Source organism: Athene noctua, chromosome 13, assembly GCF_965140245.1.
Source record: "Athene noctua chromosome 13, bAthNoc1.hap1.1, whole genome shotgun sequence".
Taxonomy (NCBI): domain Eukaryota; kingdom Metazoa; phylum Chordata; class Aves; order Strigiformes; family Strigidae; genus Athene; species Athene noctua.
The window spans coordinates 6749017-6771615 of NC_134049.1; the positions used below are offsets into that span (position 1 = coordinate 6749017).

Consider the following 22599-nt stretch of genomic DNA (forward strand, 5'->3'; position numbering starts at 1 on the left):
TTGATGTAATAGAACATCAGTAGGAAAAAAGCTATAGTTAAACATCAGGAATTAACAAAGGAAACAAACAAAACACACGCCAAACCCCAAGATGGCAAGTCAACCATCCAGCAATATACAATATCCAATTAAAAGGCATTTTAATTTACTGTCATATCCCCCCCAAGTTATTCTTGGTTTCAATTTGACAAAACACATTGCACGGGGATTTTATTTCTCCCCACTGAGATTATCAGCAATTGTAACTTTAAGAACACACTGGTTTAAATAAAATTATTGTTTGCAGATGTTTTCTAATTCCTGGAACTGACAGTCTCTGAATGGCTGTTCCTTCACTTTCACAACCTTGGTTGGTCTAAAACAGGATAAAGAAACTCCAGTATGACAGTCCCAGAACAGTGATACGAAAAGCACTAAGGTTAACAGAATCACTGTTACCACACTCTCAAAAAGTGACTGGAAATGAAGGCAAACTCTTAAACTTCAGAGATTTTTCTTAAACTTCTTAGCTTTTTTCCAATTACATCATCACAGCAACAAGTACCTACTTACCAGCCACTATTTTTAACAGAGATATCCAAACCATCTCAGCTTGTAAGCCTAGCTTAAGTGCTGAGACATTACATAGGAGTGAAGTTTACACAAGGCAAAGCTCATTCATGGAAAGAGAGCCCTTGCATCTTAGATCGGTGTTGTTTCCACTAGATTGAAGGGGAACAGTCCCCCACTATCAGATAAAAGCTGAAAGGTTCAGGATCTGGACTACAGTACCTGAAAGTCTTTCCTGAATGTCCTGGCTGAAATGGGCTTCCCTGTGAGTAAAGCTGCTGGTTTCCCGCTGTGGATGCCGAGGCCATCATTTTTTTATCTGCTACAAAAGAAAAACAAATCACAGAAAGAGAAAAGTTTAGGGGATGAGAAAATGAAGGCAAAATTATTTAACGAGCATTGCAATGTATATCCGCAGCAGGGATTTTTCTTTCCTTCTTAAAGCTTTATGAAGAAGCCCTGTGGAACACATTAAGAACGACACAAAAGGGCTCTATGACAATTCAGTATGAAACCAGAGGCACAGCTGGTTTGTGTCTCCTTCGTACCCTCTTCCCAGGATGTACCTCGTTAATGCTATTGTTTGCACGGAACATAACACTGGTACGTGCCCTCCAGCCACGCAGCCCAGAGCTCCGCTGTGCCCGCTGGAAGCTGCTCCCGACCACGCAGGCAGGAGGGGGAACGGGGGACAGCGAGTGGCTCTGGCTGAGGTGGGGAGCGATGGGTGTTTGAGTCCCAGTTACAGACGGGGAAGGGGAACAAAGGTTTTCTGGAAGAAAGATGGGAGAATCGGCCTGTGGGAATGGAAGAACATCCCAAGAAACAAGCCTGGTCTGAAGAAAGGCTGATGATGGATGTGCGCCTCTGGCCTACCCAGGGATGGCCTCGGGTGAGGGTACATTCCTGGCTCCAGAAGCAGCCCTCTAGGGCTGCTGCTGTTACTGCAGCCTCTTTGCACTGAGGCAGCAGTTGAGGGCCCAGACCCCCCTGGGTTAAACATCCCAAGGAACGGTGTCAAAGAGCCCCTGACCTAACCAGCTGACAGCCTGCTTCCCTCCAGGACAGGCGGAGGGGAGTACGTGACTCGTCCAGGCAGTCTGGAGGGATGCCTGCAGATCTTGGGGTGACAACCTGAAAATGTGGGTGATCCTACAGCCTCTACCTGCATTTCAATCTCACAGGTAGCTGGAGGCACTTTGCTTCTGAGTGTCTGCAAGACCTGCTCACCTGAGCTGCGGCAAGGCAAAACACTGGTCTCTTATGGATTTTGCTGTCCTATATGTGGCTTGAGGGAGCCATGAAATAGGATGCAAGCATCTCAGTGGGGTGTAAAACAGACTTGCATAGTGAATAACACACACATGGAGATGCCATTAACTTTTATAGTCTACTCTTAATGTGGCAACTGGAGATCAATCTCTAACCGAACGAAATGAGTTTGGGTGAACAGTGACATCTGGTCCCTTAATTTAATTCTCTGGCACTGGATTATTCCAAAGCCAAGGGAAACCTCACTACCACTGCTTTTCTTAAAATAATTTAAAGGCCTGCTCCACCACCATTTATTCACTTTCTTCATCTTCTCTTACTACCTCCAAGTGCAAAATACTCACAACTCACTGATGGCTTTGGCTGTTGCTGTGCACTTCTGACAAACCTAGAAATCAAGTCTGCCTCCTCATTTACCCCTTTGCTCTTTTCAGATTCCTACTCATTTCACAAGATGCTTTCCCTTCACAAAAGGCTCACTCAACTCACAACTAATAGAAGTATTTTATACTCATATATATACTCATGAGTATGGCTCACAAAAGGCCTCCAACACACACCAGCTATTCCCTGTTACCTAAGTTCTTCGTACTTCTTACATTATGTTCCTAACAAGAATCTAAGCTCACCTTCCCAAAGAAAGAAGGCACCTCAAATTAATTCACAGGAGAGGAGTGCGTATGCCACTGATGCAAGCTGTCATTGCTTTCCCTCTGTAAGGTAGGAATTCACAGAAATTCCTCACTGGCTACGTATTGCCCAGCACAGACACTGAGTCTGGGCTGCAAACCTATGCTGTCATATAAAAAACACCAAGAAGAAGTGAGGAAGTTTTGTTTTCTAGAGAAAGTTGTGTATACAGTAGGAAGAATCGAGAACGGGCTGGGATATCTCTGAGAAGAACAGATGATTTTTCCTTTTTTTGCAGTACCGTCATTCCTGCATCAGATGTCCCGTTTTCTAAGGCCACCCTTTACAGGGATACCAAACTCTCAGGGTTAGAAGAGACTGAGACAAAATCCTGTGGGTACTTTAGATATTTGAAAACAACTCACCAGCAAAACTGAGAGTGCCCTAAACGAACTGGAATTCCTCAAGTGGAGCAGAGTTGCCATGGCAGCTACCGGGGTCTGTGCTGCAGGATGAGGTCAAGACAAAGGGAACAGCTAAACTAATCACAAACGGCTAAATCAGCTTTAAAAATCTCTTTCCTGAGTTACAGTGAATTCTCTTTAGCCTCTGAATCTGGACCGCATCTCTCCCAGCTGTATTCCCACTCGAGACTTTACACACTACTTCTCTGCTCTCACCTTTGGTACAGCACTGAAACTTCATTTTGTTTTGGTGTTTTCCCTGCATCTGTGGACCTGTTTTTCTCTAAATCCCATCACTGTACTGGTCAATGATAGGCCCTTTTCCCAGCAGGACCAGTGATTCAGCCTGTAGAACACGGATCTCCAAGAACCACATCATCCCCTGCTTTAAGGCACTCGCATGAATCGGTGAAGCCAGGCTTCCTCTCCCCACTTTTGTTTTTTAGTTACATGTGGCCACTGCGTACAATTATGGCAACAATCTCCCTACGTCAAACCTGTATTTTTACAGAACGTAGCAGAGAAGGAGACTGGGTATCAACATAATGCAAATGTCTTGCAGGCAGCATGCAGGTTTGTCAATATTGGTTTTGGACAGCATATCTCCTCTCTAACTGCGAACCATCTCTTTTTATCATTCAGAGAAGACCTTGATCACAGCTCCCATGAGAAATTCAGACAGGGTGAATGTCCCAAAAAAAGCATAGCCTGTAAATTGATAAGAATGAAAAGAGAAATGGCATTTCCAAGAACATAACCTCCCAGCTACCTCACAGCTTGCTAGACTCTTAACCCTAACCTCTCCCCACAAACAGTTGAGAGCTGCCTGAAAAAGAGCCAATAAGGCAGCCAAAAAGCAAGATGTTCTTGCTTGGAAAAACATATTCTGGTGTTTAGGGTTGGAGTCTTGCTACCTTCTAATGGACCCCTTTTATGGCCTCAGCTGTTGACTTCACTGTTAGAGTAGACAGACAAGGGTGAACAGGAATAACAGAGAAGTCCTAGCAACAGGAGGACAGAATATCAAGCCTATCCTGCAGTTACAATGCCTTCTCGATTTGAAAAGGCCAAGCCAGACATAAGAAACCAATGCAGTGAGGTCATCTCCCGACACCCCTGGAGTCAAACCCTGTGGGTTGTTTCCTTCATGCACTGCGTGACATTTGCACGTTGATTTATTTAAAACAAATGTAAAAACTTCTCTTTTTCAGTGAGGACAGTTAAGAACAATAAACAATTAACGAGTTCTTCCATGAGCAGTGGAATTAATGAGCCTGGTTTCCTACAGATATATTTCGGATGACCCCTTCAGCTGCCAGTCTTCTCAATGACTTCTGTCTGTTAGGGCAACGGGCAGCAGGTTGGGGCTAGTTTGAGTCAGCTACGTCTGTCCAGCTGACAAGTTGGGTGCTACCTCTTACAACAGGGCTGGGAAATCCTTGGTGAGGGCACTCAGTAAGGACTCTGGCCTCGTACTTTTCACAAAATATAGAACAACATACTATTTCTGAGACTTCTATCACTCTTGTAGGAATTTTCCAACAAGTTCAAAAGTTGGGCGAAAAAAAAGCAAGGACTCACCGACAGGTAACATCACTAGAAATGCCTCAACTGACCAGAAAATATATATATTATTACACTCCAAGGCAGCATATGCCTCTGAAAGCATCAATGCAAAGCCCAATGATTTGATTAAAAAAACGCAGGCCTATCTTAAGACTACATAGTAACTTTCTTTATCCATGTCTATTTAGAGAGATGAACTCATATCAGCTGTTTAAAAAAGGAAATATATACTTAGAAACAGAGAGTTCTGCTCAGTATGCTTCGTATCAGTGAACACTGCTTAAGGTGCCCCTGTGAAATGAAAAGAGAATCAAAAATGGGTAGCTCTGGTGACACAAAATCTGTCCTTCCCTCCTTGAATTTACTCCTTTATTTTTAATCTTTAGGTGAAATAGTAGCTAAAGGCAAATTCTAGGAAATGTTCTGAAGACTGACATTTCTTGGAAATTTCCCTGCCACACTGTAGTTTCTCTTCATTCTCTTGAAGCTGTGTTCCACATCATGTAGCCAAGCTTAATATAGTACTGAAAATTAAGCATCAGAGACATTCACTTACAAGCAGTTATTCCAGCAAACATCTCAGCAAATCTAGGATCTCTCTCTTGGGAGAAGATAGCATCAGGCTTTTCCACCGACTTTCCACCCTCGTGAACGTTAGCTGTTATACTTGGAACAGGCACCTGTTGAGATACACAGAGGAAGGCAATTCCCTCTATCATATTTAAGGAAAAGGAGTTCAGGGACAGTCACAGTGTATTTTTAATTTTGCTGAAATCTGCCATTGCTTTATGTTTTAAAAGATCAGAGGCACGAAAATAAAACCTTGAGAAATTTCACCTGAGATAAGTCATAGGATGACAGTCCATCTCTTTGATGTACTTCAAGTTCTGCTTGCTGCTGCTGAAGTTGTCTGCAAAGGAGACAAAATGACTTTGTTACAAAAACCAATCAAAGGAACCGCCGTGGTCTCCTATTTCATACTCTGAGTAAAACATCTCTCAGATGATTTAGTAAATCCTGTGAGATTCATGTGCTTTTAAAGCTTTCTCACCGAGAAAGCTGGCACCACAGGAATGTAACAGGGCACATGAAGAGTTTTGCTGTAAGAGCACAGAAATGTTAGGTGGGTAAGTAATGGAAGACGGAATACAACCTCCTTATAAAGGATTTAAGAATTCATTACTAGGACACCAAGAATGTCTTCCTCATGTTAACGATGAATATACCAGACCCCTTCACTGATCCTACTGAAGTAAACATGAAACCTCCAGTAACATTAATGCAGAAATATGCCAGTCAGTAAGTGATCAAAGCTCTGTCTGAAGCATGTCAGACCAAACGGAACAACCTGTTGAGCTAGAAAGAACTGCATATAAATCCTTCTGTGTAATAAAGCCTCTTTAACATGCTCTGGTTCTACTCTCCTCAGGATCCAAGTCCAGATTCTATTACATTTTTGAAAGTTTTTAAGGCAGTGAATGTCCAGAAATAAACTGATTGTGCCACTATATAAAATCAAGACATCACACAAAATCACTTTGTGTTTACAAATGCTACAGAAAACACAAGTGTCCTTTTGAATGCTAATCAGAACTGAACAAGAAATAAATATCCCTTATCCATGAGATAAAAATCACTGGAAGTAATAGCCTTAATCCAATTATATGAATTCAGGAAAAGTTAAAAGTGCAGAAGCAGAGATAATAAATGTTAGGGGCCATGTGCCAGAACGAAGAACTTTAGTGCTGAAAACTTTGTTGAAATGCACTTGATTTGTGTTTAGTGTCAGGTACTGTTACTTAACTATGACAATTAGCCAATATCAACAGATAAAATAATTGCAATTCATTAGAATTAACTGACAGGTGATCTGTAGGGGCAGCATAAGTCAGGCATATTCACATTTTACATATGTGAATATCACCTATGATAAAAATATACAGATCTTTTATAGGGTTGTAATATATCTAGCACAGTGATCTTACGAATCCATATGATTATTTGGTTTTTTTGAAGTCTGGAAGGACACAAAAATTCCTATTTAAAAAAAAAAAAAAAATCAGAGACAGTTATATTAATTGTTGCTATCCAAAAATTTTTAGCTACTGTAACAAAACAACTTCTACACAAAAAGCCACTGTGCAGTACAATTTATCAGAAATAAACACAAATCCCTTTGAAATGAAAGGCAAAAGTGCTACTGATGCATTAAGACCAGAATTTTACCACAAAAATGTGAACAACTTCTTTCTTGTTTGGACTTACACCATCCCCACACTGGGTCATTAGGAACCTCACTTGTCTGAGCACAGGTCTGTGTGATTGTTTGCAGACAGACAAACCCAGCTTTGTCCCAACACCGAGCTGGGATGGCAGAGCACGAGAACCACATCATCATGCCAGCACAACACTGGGTTTGGGCTGTGCCCAAAAGCAACAATTTGGGCTGTAGCCTGATCAAGCCCTGAACAGCATGGCCACAGCATCACCTTCACAACTTCGGGTTGAAAGCAGCTTGCAACCAACAGGCCTGCTGATACACAAGCACAATAACGTGAGATTTCCCTGTAAAAAGTAAAGGCTCCACCATGGCCCTTGTCTGAAGAAGCATTGCTGCCATGGAGAAGGCAGAGCCCTTTGCACTGGCATGGGGCAATACCGTGAAGGGCACTGAACCAGCCTCTAGGGTGAAGCTGGGAGCTTGCTGGCATGGTGGCATCTCAAGGAAGACTGCCTGTGTAATGACAAAACCCCCCCAGCAGCTGTGAAATTATCTAAATGCTCTGTACCTTTCACTAACAGCTGCTTTCTGTCACTTGGTTGCAATTATCAAGATTATTTCTGACCTGAGGATGGGCAGGTAACGTACTACCTCTGTGAGGCTCTTTGTTCAGTTAGTACAGAAGATATAAACCCCCCCAAATTATGCCAAAGCTCAGAAATTGAGGTGACATTGGAGTTGGACTGACAACAAACTAAGCTTGATACTTGCAAATGATACTTGACAGTGGTCATAGTTTCTGTATGCTTCTGGCCCCTTTCTTGTCAGGAAAAAAAAAAAAAAATCACCTAACAGACACCACATGAATTTTCCCCCAAGGAGATCCTATAACATGACAGACAGTAATAGATGAGATTTTGCAAAATAGCAAAATCATGGATTTGAAACTCTAGAGAATTAGGATACATTTTTGGCCACAGAATTTTAGATTTTTATTCAAATCTTTTAAATTTTGAACTAGTTAGGTTCAAATGTCAAGGGACAGAGGGACAAACTTGCAGACGAAGCCAAATGACAAATTAGGCACAAACTGATGGGAATGTGAGGGACCACTCAAACAAGCTACTGAGTAAGTAAAAGATTTTTCCATCCCTTGATGTTTTTCCAGAAGACTTTGCTCAGACACCAGTTACTAGGCTCCATGGCAAATTGGAGAAAAATCTGTGACCCTGCAACAAACAGAAGATTGGAGTAGAATGCCAAAAGCCTTTTGCTGGCCTTACAGTGTAAGAACACGTAATCCGCAGAATCACTTTTGTGCTAGGAGTAACATGCAAAAACCATCAGTCCTCCAGGTCATTAGAGAGCCATGGACTTTCCACATTATTTTAGCCAACAGAAAATTCCTATAAATTACCTCTGGAATGCAAGGAAATTCTTTGTTTGCAAGCATAAAATGCATACTTTTCCAACAGAACTATAGGAGGTAATTTAATCATGGCAAATCTATGGGGAATTTTTTCTAAATACCACCCTGTGGACAATAAACACCCATTAAATCCTGTTGTTAACGTGAAAGCTAATTACACTGTTTCATTTGTTTTTATTACCAACGACTTGGTGTGTGTGTCAATAAACAGCACATTAGGTCTCTTCTGTTCCGTATAAAGTATGTTTTCTTGATTCAGCCATATACATACAAATGAGCCAAACAAAACAGCATACTTACTAGTTATTTGTTTTGTAGGCACTTCTAACTTAGTGCTCCTTCGCCCTTCTTTATCTTTCATCTCTAATACTCATTAAGCTGCAGTACAATATAAACACCACATCGTGTTAACAGCACTGAACTTTGGGAACAAAATCTATTTCCTATAAAAACCAAATACCTAAGTGTATCTTCACTGAACTGTGCAAGCTGTGATGCACTCAGTTAAGACTGAAACGTAAAGCCAGGTTAGCATCTTCTGCTGTTTGTTGCTACTGTATAAATAGTTCAAATGATGCTTGAAACCTGAAAGTAACTGCGGCATTTCAAGGACCAGCCGCCCAGGGAGAGCTGAGTGCTGCTGGTTTTGCTTCAGACTTTGCCATCTAACCCATCCTTTTGACTGAACAGTCCACACAGGCAGGTCCCTTCAGTCACCCCATTCCCACACTGTTTTTGTAAAGATGATGCTGAACAAGAGCTTATTACCAATTTGGGCAAAACTCAAACTGTCCTCTGACTTTGAAACCAAAACCTAAACTACCCTTGGTTTCAGTTTCAGTTTCACAGCTCCAAGGAATAAATGAAAGAGAAATTCCCTGGCTCTGCAGGACACCCAACGTAGCAAGTAAGGTATTGTCTGGGTCAGCAGAGGGCTGCCTGTACTGCAGGAACTCCTGGTGTACTCAGGTTCGGTATGAAACTGGGGAAGCCCTTGGCTTGAACAAGTAACGGTTCAGCAAATCTGAAGGTTCTGATAGCTAATCCAAATTCACTTCAGTAAATGTATCTGGAGGAAAAGGGAAGATTCTGTGAAAGTTCCTTTGACCCTGGAGAGTATTTCAGCTGTATTAATCTCTGTGAACACTGAAGTCACCTGTTCCTTTTCCAAGCATCAGAACTACCAGGAAAGGATATGAACTTTAAAATTAACAGTCTCTATGGTGGGAGAGAAACAATACTACTGTAACTCTACCATGCTCTTTTTATGTAATACAGGCACACGTGCTTCCTGGGTCTCGTTTGGACAAAAAAAGGAGTAAGCAGCGCCTTGGGGCTGCCGTTCTCTTTCAGAAACTCAAAATCTCCGTCTTTTAGCCTACAGTTTCAAAGTCACCCCTGTGAAAGGGTCCGTCTTATACCAGCCTTGAGAATCAGATAGCCCACAGATGACACAGGGATCATGAGAAAGTAAGTCTTTAGCACCACTACCACAGACTGGAATTTTATCAGAACAGTTGATCTCTTTAGTATTTTGGCCCATGAGAATCTGAAACAAAAAGCATCTCTCCCACCAGCATGGCCTGATTCATCGGACAGGCTGCCTCCAGCAGTGACCTATGCCAGCTCACTCCAAGACAAGAATCTTGAGACTCAGGGCAACTGTAGGATTCATAAATGCATGCAGGACAACGTAGGACTTTGCGGCTTAAAAAAATGACACATCAAAATTTCCACAAAGGTCAGAAAACCAGCTTTCTTCTATATATACAAAGACCTTTATATAGTTTTATCTATCACCATGACAGATTATTTTATTCAAACACTGCTCTATGAGTATATTAAATAAACGTTGAGCACAATAATGATTTCTTTTCGGAAATCAAACAGTCCCAACTACACAGGAATATGTGGTCAAATGGGGTAACTCTTCAGCGGAACCCAGCACAAATGATAAATGCTAAATGCTTCATTTCTCCAGGAAGTTTCTCTTGGATGACTACACCCAAGTGAAACAGAGTTTTATTTTCTTTTTTTTGCAAGGAACTAAGTGAACATTTGAACCTAATGTTTCGTTATCCTTCCGCACCAAAAGCGAGTTTGGAAAGTTGACTGTTTGAAGATCCAAAGGAGTATCATTAAAAAAAAAAAAAAAAAAAAGTAAAAAAAAAGAAAACAAACAAACCAAATCAACAACAAAACCCCCTCAATTAATCCCTCCACAACTGGAACCACCACTGCCCTCTACAGTCTTTTGGGAAAATGCTGTTCACTGACCATCGCAGAATGAGAGCTATTCTGTTAACAGACACACAGACCTATGTGCTGTGGCTTGAAACTATCTTAAGTTAAAAACTGATTTAAATGTAGAACTTTTGACTACCGTGTCTTTACAATTTTATGATGAATTTTTAACTGCCTCAAACCTGCATTTTATGGAGCTGGCTAGGTTATCACAGCGATAGAAAAAAAAATAAAATTAAAATTTGTCTCTGTGCAGAACTGCCTACAGCTGCACAGTGGAAGGCATCCCTGCTTGGTAGCCATGTGAAGCACTTTGCTGGACCCAGAGCATCTGATACTTCCACTGAAATGTAAAGATGGCCACATACACTGGGGCTGGTGCCGGTGCCAAGCATCTAACCCCAGCAGGAGCTGAATGAGGAGGCGGAAATAAACAGTTACCATGACGTACAACTCTGCAAGGCATCTAGAAAATCAGTCAAAGCATGACCCCAAACGTGCAAAAAAAAAAATAAAAATCCAGAAACAGGCAAGACAGCAGTACATTACAGTAGTCCTCTTTGGAAATCTGACCGAGAAGTGGGAGAGAACAGGAGGCAAAACCAAAAAACAGTTCAAAATAATGCATTCTTTCTACTATGCAAAAGCAGACATATAATGGTTTGTATCTTGCTGTAGGACTAGAACATTTTCTGCATGACAAGGAAGAGGGAACATCCTCCCTCAAAGTAGCAGCAAGCAACTTCCATATTAGGTCAGTATTTCTGGGTTGTTATTCAAACCTAGCAAGACAGATCTAACAAGAGCCAGAAGCTGGGCCAGTCCTATTCATCACAGAAAGTGCTGCGATGCCAAGCTGAACAATATAGTGGAGGCTTGGAAAAAACTATTCCCAGAGTCAAAACAGTCTATAGCCCCACTTTTTGATCTGCAGACTCTTGGGAACAAAGCACAATTAAGGCAGCCTGGGACAGATTTCAGAACTCTCTTTTTATTTTGCAGGCCTGTTTTTTCATATACAAATTATTTGGAAAAGAAATATGTGAAAATATCTATTTTGATGCACAGTGCAGACAGGGAGATATTTAGCTGTCTGATTTTAAGACACATTTGCTTGTTGCTATTCAGTTAAGCTGGCCTTTTTGGGTATGCTGAAAAAAACTAAGTAAAATGGTTGTGATGTTGGGTTTCAAGAGAGTGAAAGCAAAGCCCCTCTAATCCAGGTATGTGTCACGCTCCAAGGAACAAGCCAAGGAACACCCAGAGACACTACCTTTCAAAGCTCAAATGCCAAAGCTCCAGGGGTTTGGTTTTGCAAGTGGAGCTCTCAGCATGCATCTCCACTAGTAAACTGCTCATTCAGCATTTCTATTATATACTCTAACAGGTCAAGAACTTAAAACCAGTAATTTCCTCTGAGCTAAAAACTTGGCAAAAAAAAAAAATCTTTGGTCAGACCAGAAGCAGATTTGGTTTAGAAATAGATTAAGTTTATATTGGAAAGAAGAAATATTTATAAAAACACCCCCAAAAACCAAACTATAAAGCAACAGCTTTATCAAGGCCAGATTAGCTTCTGCCGTTACTGGCTCAGAACTGGGGAGGCTCCAAAAGCATCTCTGCACAGTTACACAGTGACAAACCTCCACTACACTCCCAGGGTGACCTCCTCCTAAGAGGTTCAGTGACAGATTTTTGAAAATATTAATTCAAAGACAGGATGATTTAATTTCCCTCAAAATAAGGGGTTGGATCTGTCCTCACACTTGGGGATATTCCACCAGATTTTAACTGAGTATCAAGAACCCTTCCCACTCAAGCCTACTAAGAAATAATTTTGCCAGCTTTCATCGGTTGTAAGAGCAGACACAGCTCGAGCAGGAGACGTCCAGGACTATGGAATGGTATGATCACAATGAATATGGACATGCAATTTGCTCTTTGGCTTTGGAATCAGGCTAACCTTCCTCCAGTATCAGGACAGCTGGTCTGCTGCTGGAAGCTCTGTGCTAGTTTAAGGCAGCCTGGACTGAGATCAATGGGCTTGTCTAATGACATAACAGATAAGTGACATTCCTCCCCCAGTGCAGCCAGGCCCTGGAAGCACTGCAGGATAATGACAGAGAAACAACTACACTGTGAGATCTCACGATGCAGAAAAACCCTGTTACAGACTGTACTGTTATAAAAAACCAAATGTAGCTAGAAACAGGCTACCAAAAAAATCTGAATTGTATTTTCCAGCAAAAAGCAATGCTTAAATTCTTTCAAAACCACGTATGCGAGCATCTGGAAAGGCACATACTTTACATTAGTGTTGGTGCAGATGATGTATTCAATCTCATCAGAATAAGGATTCTGAAATGTGAAGCTGCTGGTTCTGATCAGCATCCATTCCCGGTTTTTGGTACGAAAACGATACATCACAGACAGGACTTGACCTTTCAGTTTCACAACCTGCAAAACCATTTGGAAAGGTTAACAGAAGGAGATTGCTACCTCCTGTGCAAATTAATAGTGAACAGCAGTAACTGGTATGTTTTAAACTTGAATTGCAGAAAGCTATGGACACAGCGGGGAGATTCTTGATTTGAAGAAAATAAGAAAAATACGATTCATGTTTGCAGCTCTTTCCTTCAGAATGAAATCTTCACGCTTTGTCATATAAAATGCCATTTTCCAGCCTGCATATAAGAATACAGATGCAGGACAACCAACAGGTTGTGCTGTTATCCCAACAGGGAAGCTTTAAGAAGGTTTTAATGCTTATCAACAGACTGACAAAAACCAAACTGAGGATCTTTTGAATGTTTATATGTAAACCATAAAATTAAACATTGAGGCTGAAACAAAAACCCACAAGAAAAAACATTTTGAGGTTGACTATCTGCTTTTCTGCTTCAATATCTAGCTATACAATTCATACATGTGATGTACCAAACCACACATCTGCATCTAAATTTAGGATAATACTTAATAAAGATGGCTTTTTTGAGAAACTATACATGGTTGGTTAGGGGTTTTTTTTCCAAACACAAGACCATCTATGATGGCAGAGTGCTGACAAGAGACATTTGCTTCCGGTTTTCAAAACAAGAAAGAGTGAGCTAACCTTTGAACGGAGAGAACACCAATAAGCCACTGTCCATTTTAGCAGCATTAATGAAAAGGGAGAGCAAATTCTTTGCTTGGACAGCCTGTTTGTTCATGACTAGTAATTCAGATGTCTGGCAATACTCAGTTCAAATTCTGTCATCGGTAGCTAAAGTTTTGTTGAAGCCAGTAGTTGGGCATCAAATCAGACATAAAAAGCAGCCAGCTAAAGAAGTACACTCAGAACAATACTTGCACACTGGCACTGTAACTGCATTTTATGTGTTATCTAATAATCTTGGGCTAAGTCAGAAGAAAACTTATATGGTTTCAAGTCATTCAGCTGGCACTTACCTGGGCTATCTGTGTTTATTTTTTTATTGCTTTTCCACTAAGCTATCTCAGGGGTGCCTCAGGGAAGGAAAGGGAAGGTCTACTGCAAACAAATGCCACATCTCATTGTGGATTCTTAATCCTTATCCACTGGAATTTATTTTTTATTATCTGCAGCCTGTATTCTCTAAAAGTAGAAAAACCATTATTCTCTGTCTTTATCGACAAGCAATTGAATTAGGAAAAATGCTCCAATCCTTAGCAATGCCCAGGAAAGTTCAAAATAATACTGAAGTAAATGTCTCTTGGTTTTTTTTTTAAAAAAAAGCTTTTGTAGTTTGAGTCCAGTGAGCGACATTCTTTTATCAGCAATTTTCTACTACCACACCCAGGGTAAAAAACACAGAGCTTGTGTAAAAGTGTCCAATCTGAATAGCATCCTACTGGATATCAAATAGCTGTATTCTGGATCCTTTGATACTAAACTCTATTTGTTGATCTTGGCCTTAAGACTATCTTATTCTGGCCTGATTTTCCCACCCTGATGAATGAATTTATCTTCCCAAGGAAGTAAAAGCTCTGAGACTGATACTGGCAATTGACCAAAACCTGCAAAACCCTCCCTCCCTCCTCCGTTATGCACCAACCTGGTTCTAATACTGTCAGCAAATTAGAAATGTCGAGTTTTCACAGTTTTAGAAAAAAAGAAGAGCGTATTGGAAATCACAATTACCTTTCTAATGAAAAGATTCCTAAGGCCAAACTAACAATAATAAAATAAACTGCAGTGATCTATTGTCCTGAAGTCTGAATTAAGCAAACACTAATTCTGTAATAATATATAAAGCACAGAGATCGCTGGTGGGAAAATCCTGAACTGTCTTTAAACAGTGCACACAAACAAGATAGCACGAAAAATTTCAAAGCTAATATTTAACCTTTACTGTCTTACATTCTTTGGAAATAAAAACCACCTGGTGCATAGCTTAACTGTTTACTTCAGTCTTTTATTGCATGATTGAAATAACAGCCCCAATCACACTGCTACTGTACTGAAGAAAAATATACCGAAAAAGGAATTGCCTACTAAAGAAACAGCACAATATTTCCATAGATTGAACACAGGTCAAGTGAACAGGAACTTTCACTTCTGATCTGTGTTTTTTTCCTGCTGTCTTTTTGTATGACCTTAAGCAAATCATGTAGGTCCCTGATCCAGTGAATCATTTATACACATGCCTAACAGCAAGTAGCGACAGTGAAGTCCCCAGCAACTGAGTTCAGGGACACACCAGCAGCCTCCCATGGCCTGATCTCACTCTCAGTGAACACCACAGTAAGGACCAAGTCATTAACTTGAATGTTAGTTAGCCAGCCCTTCTAAGCCCCAGGCAATCACTTCAGAGATGGATGTTTGACGTGTTATTATCCAGCAGCTCTCTGCCATTGTGTCTTGGATAAATCAGTGGAATCAATCATTTGGGCATTACTGGAAAACAGCATATGTGTTCTTCCTGCGCCACTGATGTGATGAAGTTCAGGGAGCTGAACCAGCTGAAAGCTAGTCCCATGCAAAAGCAGTTAGTCCCTCAGCTAGCCTACCTGGCAAGTCCATCTGTGCTAGTATCAGGACAGTAGGAAGGGTGAGGAGAAAGTCAGGGGGGAGAGAAGTGGGAGTAGGACCTGACTCCCATCAGGTCGGTTTGGCTGCTGTATCACACCCCCAACCAAGGTGGGACAGAGATGACTGAGTGTGGCAACCTGTTTCAAGCACTTAACTGTCACAGGCTCCTGCCTGCGGATCAACATCTGGAATTTAAAAGCAATTTAAATTTAAAATTTCAAACAGCTGCTGTTTGAACTCGGTCGCTTCAAGGGGCATGAAGTGGATGCAGAGTGCTCACGCAGACCTTTCTGCTAGCTCAGCAGTGGGGTTGGTAGTTTCTGTTTGAGGGAGGGAGTGGTTAGAAATAGTGTAAGGTATCGGTACTCTTGAGCTATCTCAAACACTTCTGTAGAGATCATAACCTCTGTTTCACAATCTATCCTATGGGCACAAAACAGCATCCAGTTGTTTTTCCCAGAGAGGCTTTTCAAGCTCTGTTTTTGCATGCCATGCCTGAATAAATAGTTGGCTATACAAATTATTTTAGCAGTCACTTCATATCCATGTTCCACAGCTGAAAATACATCTCAGCATCCAACACAAGACAGATCAACAAAAATTGCTTGAGCTATAGTCTGTTGTCAGAAAATCTGAAGCCACTGAGACCATATGAACCTCAGTGATTGGTTAAACATACTACACCGTGCTTTCTAGTGCAGCATGGAAGGCCCTGAAAAGACCAGAAACAAGCAGAAGGCTTGGGGAAAGCACTCCCACTGTACGCCCCAAATCAACTTCAAACAATAAGCTTTACAACGAATTAAATACCTTTGATATAGCTGATGTAAATGTGGCCCACTGTAAAAACAAATCCAGGTCAGTAACTCTTTCCATATGTTGTTTTTCTGTTGTTACTTCTGTCTGCATTTCAATTCCTAATAGGGAGAAGGGCCACATTCTCTACTGATGTAAAGTGGTGTAACTCCATTAGATTATGAAGCACATCATCTATGCTAGCAGAGAATTTAGGTCATAAACAATCCAGCATTACAGCAGGGTGTAACTACTTTCAAATCAACAGCCCATCTTGGAAGGTAAATACTTTTGGTGACCACTTAACACAGTGGGATCTACACAGGCATCTCCAAACCAGCTCTAACTGTGCAGTGAACACTCATTTAATTTTTTGTAAAAAAGAAAACAAAATGTATAATTAGGTGACTTATTTCTGCAAACGCAGCAAAGAGATGCTGCAGTTTAAACTACCATTTATGTAGCTTAACTGATTAGTAACTGATCAACAAATTATTTTGTATCTTGTCACTCCTCCCACATAACAGAAAAAATACCTTGAAATGAAAAATAAAAGCTACTTCTCTGAACAAAATAATAACAAAAATGATAAATAAATAGCAGAGGAAACGAAGCAGGATGCAGCACCTGTTGGAAACTCTCCCTCAAATGGCTTTGATCTTCAGGATGGCAGAATTCTAAAATATCTTTCCCCAGAAGATCCTAAAATAAAACATAAAGCTGTGTAAAAAACTCACACCACAACACAATTCCAAGTGCAGATCTGCAAGTAAACCTTGCAGATGGTAGATCTACCACCCTTAATGGGACTCAGTTAACCAGGGATGAATCATACAAACAAGGTTTATAGGCATCATGTCCAACATTATATTTGTACTGATACACAGATACACGTCAAAGAAATTTTAAATTATTTTTTTAAATATCTGTGAAATGGTGTCTTGAAGAGATTGACATCCTCTACTACAGCTCATTTTATGGCACTAATTTTTGTAAAAGCAGTTACTATAAAGCTACCTAAAATCAAAATAGATGGGAAAATCTAATGAGCAAGTAATTATTTTTGCCTGTAAATTGTAACTTGAGAGTCAGCTGAGGGAGTGTGCTGGTAGTCAGGAGTTCGTTTACTGTTTTACTCTGTTCTGTGACTAGTCTCCTACCCAGAGGAGCAGATGTAAGCCTAAAGGAATATAGATGCTACAAACGATGTTTGCTTACTGTTCAACAGATCAGCAGAAGTAAAGATCTACAGGACTAAAATTCTGTCCAAGCACTGTTAACTTTCTATCATAGAAATGTGTTCACTGGGAGGCTGTGCAAGCATCTTGCTGTTAGAATTCTATTCGGATCTAAAAGCTATAAAAAGATATCCCACATAACAAAGGGGAAAATTATACATTTTACAGAGGCATGGACAGTAAAGAAAAATGAATGGCATTTAGTGCACGACCTATGAATTATCAGCTACAAATATTTCATGTTTTGCTGCTTTTGTTTTTCATGTGAAAACAGAATTTTCATCCTTAGTTCTAATCAGTCTCCTCATTTACTGGACTCACTGACCTGGGGCTGGTAGCCAATGACGCTGATGCACCTTGGGTCGACAAAGGTGATGACTCCGTCAGAATTGTGCCTAGACAAGAACTCAGTTGGGACTGACATACCATTCATGTCCATGCACACTGGAGAGCTGGTTACCTAGGACCAATGAATTCCACAGCATTTAGTCCACAGAACAGTCACCTTAAGTCAAAGCTAATTATATAGCTAAAGAATAAAATCTGTTAGTAGAGTGTTAACTACTGAAGGAAGTCATAAATAAAATAATAGCATGAATAAATAACACGGAACATCCTTTAGTCTAGTTTGCAGTGCAAATACCTCATGGCACATATCCAGGCTTAACAGCACAGCAGGAAAACAAATATCCCAGAAGTTCCCAACACGGAGGAATACAGTAAGGATATAATTATGGCTGGACTCATCTCACTCTGTAGGACCACATTAAAATTTGGCACCTTGGTTCCTCCTCTTGTCAACCAAGAATGAGAGACTTCCAGAGGACAATTCAGCCCATGCATTTTAGGATGGGAAGGTCAATCTCTGTAAGTCATTATCAGTAAACATATCCCATAGGACTAGCTCAGACTAACACTCAGCTTTCAGGTGAGGGTCATCTGAAAACACCCAGAGAACCTGAACAAAGTTCTCCAGAGATTGAGGTAGGTGATGATACTGACCCAGCACGTGTCTGCTCACAATATAAAAACACACTTCTTCTGTAAATGCTCCTCAAAGCTCATCACAAAGAATTTGCTGCTCTGCCTGAAACCCATGCAATCAGGCCACTTCATATTCATTCATTCCTACAGGCTACAAATGAGACTATTGTTTTTCTTACAACTTTCAGAGCCATCTCTGTTAACAAGGTCCCAATGCAAAAGCAGCAAAATCTCATTTGTTGCTGTCTTGAAGCAGATTAGCCAGTTAACTGCATGCAAGGTTTCAATTTGCTGTTACAGAGCAGAGTTTATAATTTGTGCACTTGACTCCTTTGTGATTAAACCCATCCCCAGAGCCTCCTCTTGCCCTCCCTCATGTACCCTGCTGGCTCTTCTAACATAACAGATGTTTTGACACTGCACATTACTAATGTGATCTCGGAAATCATCTTTCTTTGGCAGCGGTAACATATGAATCCCCATAACTTCCTTAGCTCCATCAGTGGAATATATTACCCTTGACTATAAACGTATCATGCAATACTTTTGTATCTCTGCCATCACAACGGAGACACGCTCTGCACAAGTGCTAACACTTGCAGCAACGTGCAGGCTGTTCACCTCAAGTAAGATGGGTCTGGCACCTGTGCCCTAACGAAAGGGTCATTCTACTTCGTAAGAAGGAGTGATGCCATCCTAGCAGATGGCAACGAGCGCAGGCCAACAGGAGACCCTGCAGGAGGCTCAAACATGTTCACCCATGGCAGAATTCCCAGACTGGAAGGATAAAAATTAGCCTCCTTGCTGCAGTGAAGGAGATTCACTGCAAGTGGTCTAGATTCTGTTCAGAACTCTCATCAGCAACAGACAAAGGAAGAAAATGTAATACATCAGCTGCAACTGTCTGGACAAAAAGGAAGTAAAATTTTATTCTCACAGTTCCCTTTGCTGACATCACATCTGAATGCACACTACAATACACACGGAGAATAAAGCTGTTATTTGTGAAGTGCCTCTTGACTGCCTTATCTTCCTCATTTTCAGAATAACTCCTGTCATCACAGTTTTTCAAGCAGTTGATTAGCCAGAGAGAATGAATGAAAGAATATGAGGCAGCAAGTCACTGGCTTTGGGACCCACTTTAACCTACCATCTGCAGCACCTGTACTGCCATATTTCTCACAGTCTAGAATATCCCAGCCCTGTGCCCTAGAGAGTAGTGGGTCTGCACATGCTCGTGCTCCAGGTGCGTCTTTGCTGCTATTGTTGGGTTAAATACACATGCACCAAAATCACATTTTCATTTTGGTCTGTTGACATGTTCCAAACAAGTCTTGCCCATGCCAGAAGGGTTGGAACTAGATAATCTTTAAGGTCCCTTCCAACCCAAATCACTCTATGATTCTATAAATCACTGGCTGCACACCAACATCGAGACACTTTTTTTGGAGGCATGTTAAAAGTTACAGTGTAGTACCAGAACTTTGTGCAAATCCTGCACAACTAAAGCACAAGACTGACTATGCTTTCACAAGTAGTTTATATAAAGGAAAGACTGGCATTACCTGAAGCCTTCCTATTGCCACGAGGCAATATTTACTGCCTTGTCCAACATCAGCATCTTCTTCTGGTATAGTCATTCCTAAAGTAGAAGATAACAAATACTGTTATAGTTAGGAAATTTGGATGAGTAGATACACTGCTGGCCTCGTTCTATATTATTCTAGATGCTCTAAATCATTCAGAATAACCATACTGTCTTCTCTACATTTCAAGCATTATCTCTGAGTTCAGATCAGATGATCTTTCTTAGTCGTGCTTGATCTTACATACCTCACATGCATATGCAGCAATCTTGGCTGCTGAAGATAAAGCAGATACAAAAATTCCATCATACGCTGAGACAGACAGTAACATTTCCTTGAGTACTGCTCCGCAGCATGTCACTGGAACCACGTAGTCACTGAATATCGTCAGTGAATGCACACTATGTTCAGCTTTCTTTGTGAATAATATATTATAATGAGCCTTAAAAACAAGGCATAGCCTAGATTATTCATTAACTTCGTGCTCACACTTAACAGCCGGTTTTACTTTTTTCTATAATGGACTAAATCTGGGTCGTTATGTTGAAAGATTGAAAAAATGTGGATGCTTTGTTAACAGTGCTTGTTTCAGCTGTGTAGCGGGAGTAACTATTATAAACACAGGAATAATTTCAAAACATACATGTGCACTGTTTTCCATCTCAGTGTTTCACAAATAGGAACATTGAGATTAGCTCTGTTTAGTAGTTGGCTAAGCTTTTAGGTAAGGCTATTTCCCAACTCCAGTTTTGAGATACCAATTTCCTATGAAGTACTTGAAAAAACATCTTCCAAGAGTGACACTGCTGACTTATTTTAAGTGATTTGTAAACTCTTCCACAGACTTTAAGGAATTCAGTCACAACAGGCAGTGAATCACTTCAGAAGCACTTTAAAGCATTAATGAAACTAATTGCAAAGCAGCTACCAATTATGAAACAACAGCCACTTTATTCTCAAAATTTATTAATTCCCAATGTAAGTCAATCTTTGGACCATGCAGAGGATGACAGCATACAACTTTCTTAAATGACGCCTCTGAAAAATAACTATAAATGCTGCTGAATGAACTGACATAGTCTCTGAAGTTATTTTGTATCAAAATAATTGAACCTTATCTGACAATCAGTTTCTAAATAGCACTCTACAGATATTTTTCAGTTCCCATTGAGCTATATAATAAAATAAAATGAAAGAAAAAACCCCTGTATTTTTGTACATATATTCAAACTTTATTTGCAGTGGAATTAATAGTTTTGGAGGTATAACTTTATTTGCAGCCCCCAACAGATAACTAGGATTTTTTCAGGGGATCTCAAGAGTTTTACAAAGAAGGAAAAATTATTGCCCCTTCTAACAACTGGGAAATTGAGGTGCAGTACAAATTTCCATACCACACACCACAAGAGCTGGGCAAAACCCCCTTGTCTTCTACACAATGATCTTGCCATCCAGAGATACAAATTTGTCCCTAAATAAGTCCTTAGCTTCTCAACTGATGTGATATCCCTCACCAAATGCTGAGATACTCCTCTGAAATGTTTTCTCAGAAGCTGTGTGAGAAGATCAAGGTGGCACAATGTGACCTTATGAGTACATTTTAAGAAATCAAACATTAAACACATAAGTTAAGAATAACATTGGAAGGAATCAACACATGCTATTTTTGAATTAAACATTATTTTGTGCTTCCAATAAAGGTTCCTCTGGAGGTTACTAGGGACCCAAACTTTCACTTGAGGTCCTTCACCTGATTTAGAACATCCTTGAAATGAAGATAGCCTGAGCTTACCCTCCCTGTGGGGCCATTCTGCACTGCCTCAAGTTTTTCAGTTTATCCTTCAAGCAGTTAAATTACAAAGCATTGTTCTGGTATTTCACGCACCACTGTTCCAGTCTCTTTTCTGTTACACATCAGGCAAACTACAAACAAGAGTCCAAAGACAAATAAGTCCCATGCTCTGAGACACCAGCACACCACGGAGAGCATAAACCACTGACATGAAACTACAGTTAAGGGATTCATATTACAGAAGTATTTTGTTTTCCCTTCCTTCTGTGTTTACACACACAGTTATTTCTTCAATACAAGAGTTCGTAATTACCTAATGACAGCTCCAATGGGCAAAGGAACTGAATTTGGCTGCCTCTTGAGAAAAAGAGAGAAAATTACCCTGAAAAAAGCAGCAGCAAACACATCTACTCAAAACTGTGTCCACTTTAGACATAATTCTGGCAGACACGTGGTTGCTATCTGCTCACATACACGTGGGGTACCTGGAAGAGTGAGCTCCCAGAACTGAACCTAGACTCCTCCACATGAGCAATTTGAATTTTAAATAAGTAGAAAATGGTTAACTGAGAATTGTGTGCAGTTTGCAAGGGATGGTAACTGGAATCCAGCAGTTTCCCCTTATAAAGCAGTGACTAGAGGTATGAACTGAGAGCAGGACAAATTAAATGATGCAGCAATTTAAGACTGTGAGGATGCTGACTGATGGAAAAGAAATGCAGCAGTGTACTAAAACAACCAGAGAAGGAAAGAAAGCACCAGAACAACAGAAGAGTTGA

The 22599-nt window shown here is 40.5% G+C and overlaps 1 protein-coding gene across 1 annotated transcript in view; it reads right to left on the reverse strand.

Annotated features, from left to right (window-relative positions):
- ARNT2 (aryl hydrocarbon receptor nuclear translocator 2) overlaps positions 1 to 22599 on the reverse strand; it is a 104726-nt gene that overhangs the window by 13263 nt on the left and 68864 nt on the right. Inside the window, exons 9-15 of the mRNA XM_074917141.1 lie at positions 20008 to 20084; positions 17784 to 17918; positions 16848 to 16922; positions 12681 to 12832; positions 5319 to 5391; positions 5038 to 5161; positions 772 to 871 (exon numbers count right to left, since the gene is read on the reverse strand). Of these exons, the coding sequence (XP_074773242.1) occupies positions 772 to 871; positions 5038 to 5161; positions 5319 to 5391; positions 12681 to 12832; positions 16848 to 16922; positions 17784 to 17918; positions 20008 to 20084 (736 nt within the window). The remainder of the gene's footprint in view (positions 1 to 771; positions 872 to 5037; positions 5162 to 5318; positions 5392 to 12680; positions 12833 to 16847; positions 16923 to 17783; positions 17919 to 20007; positions 20085 to 22599) is intronic.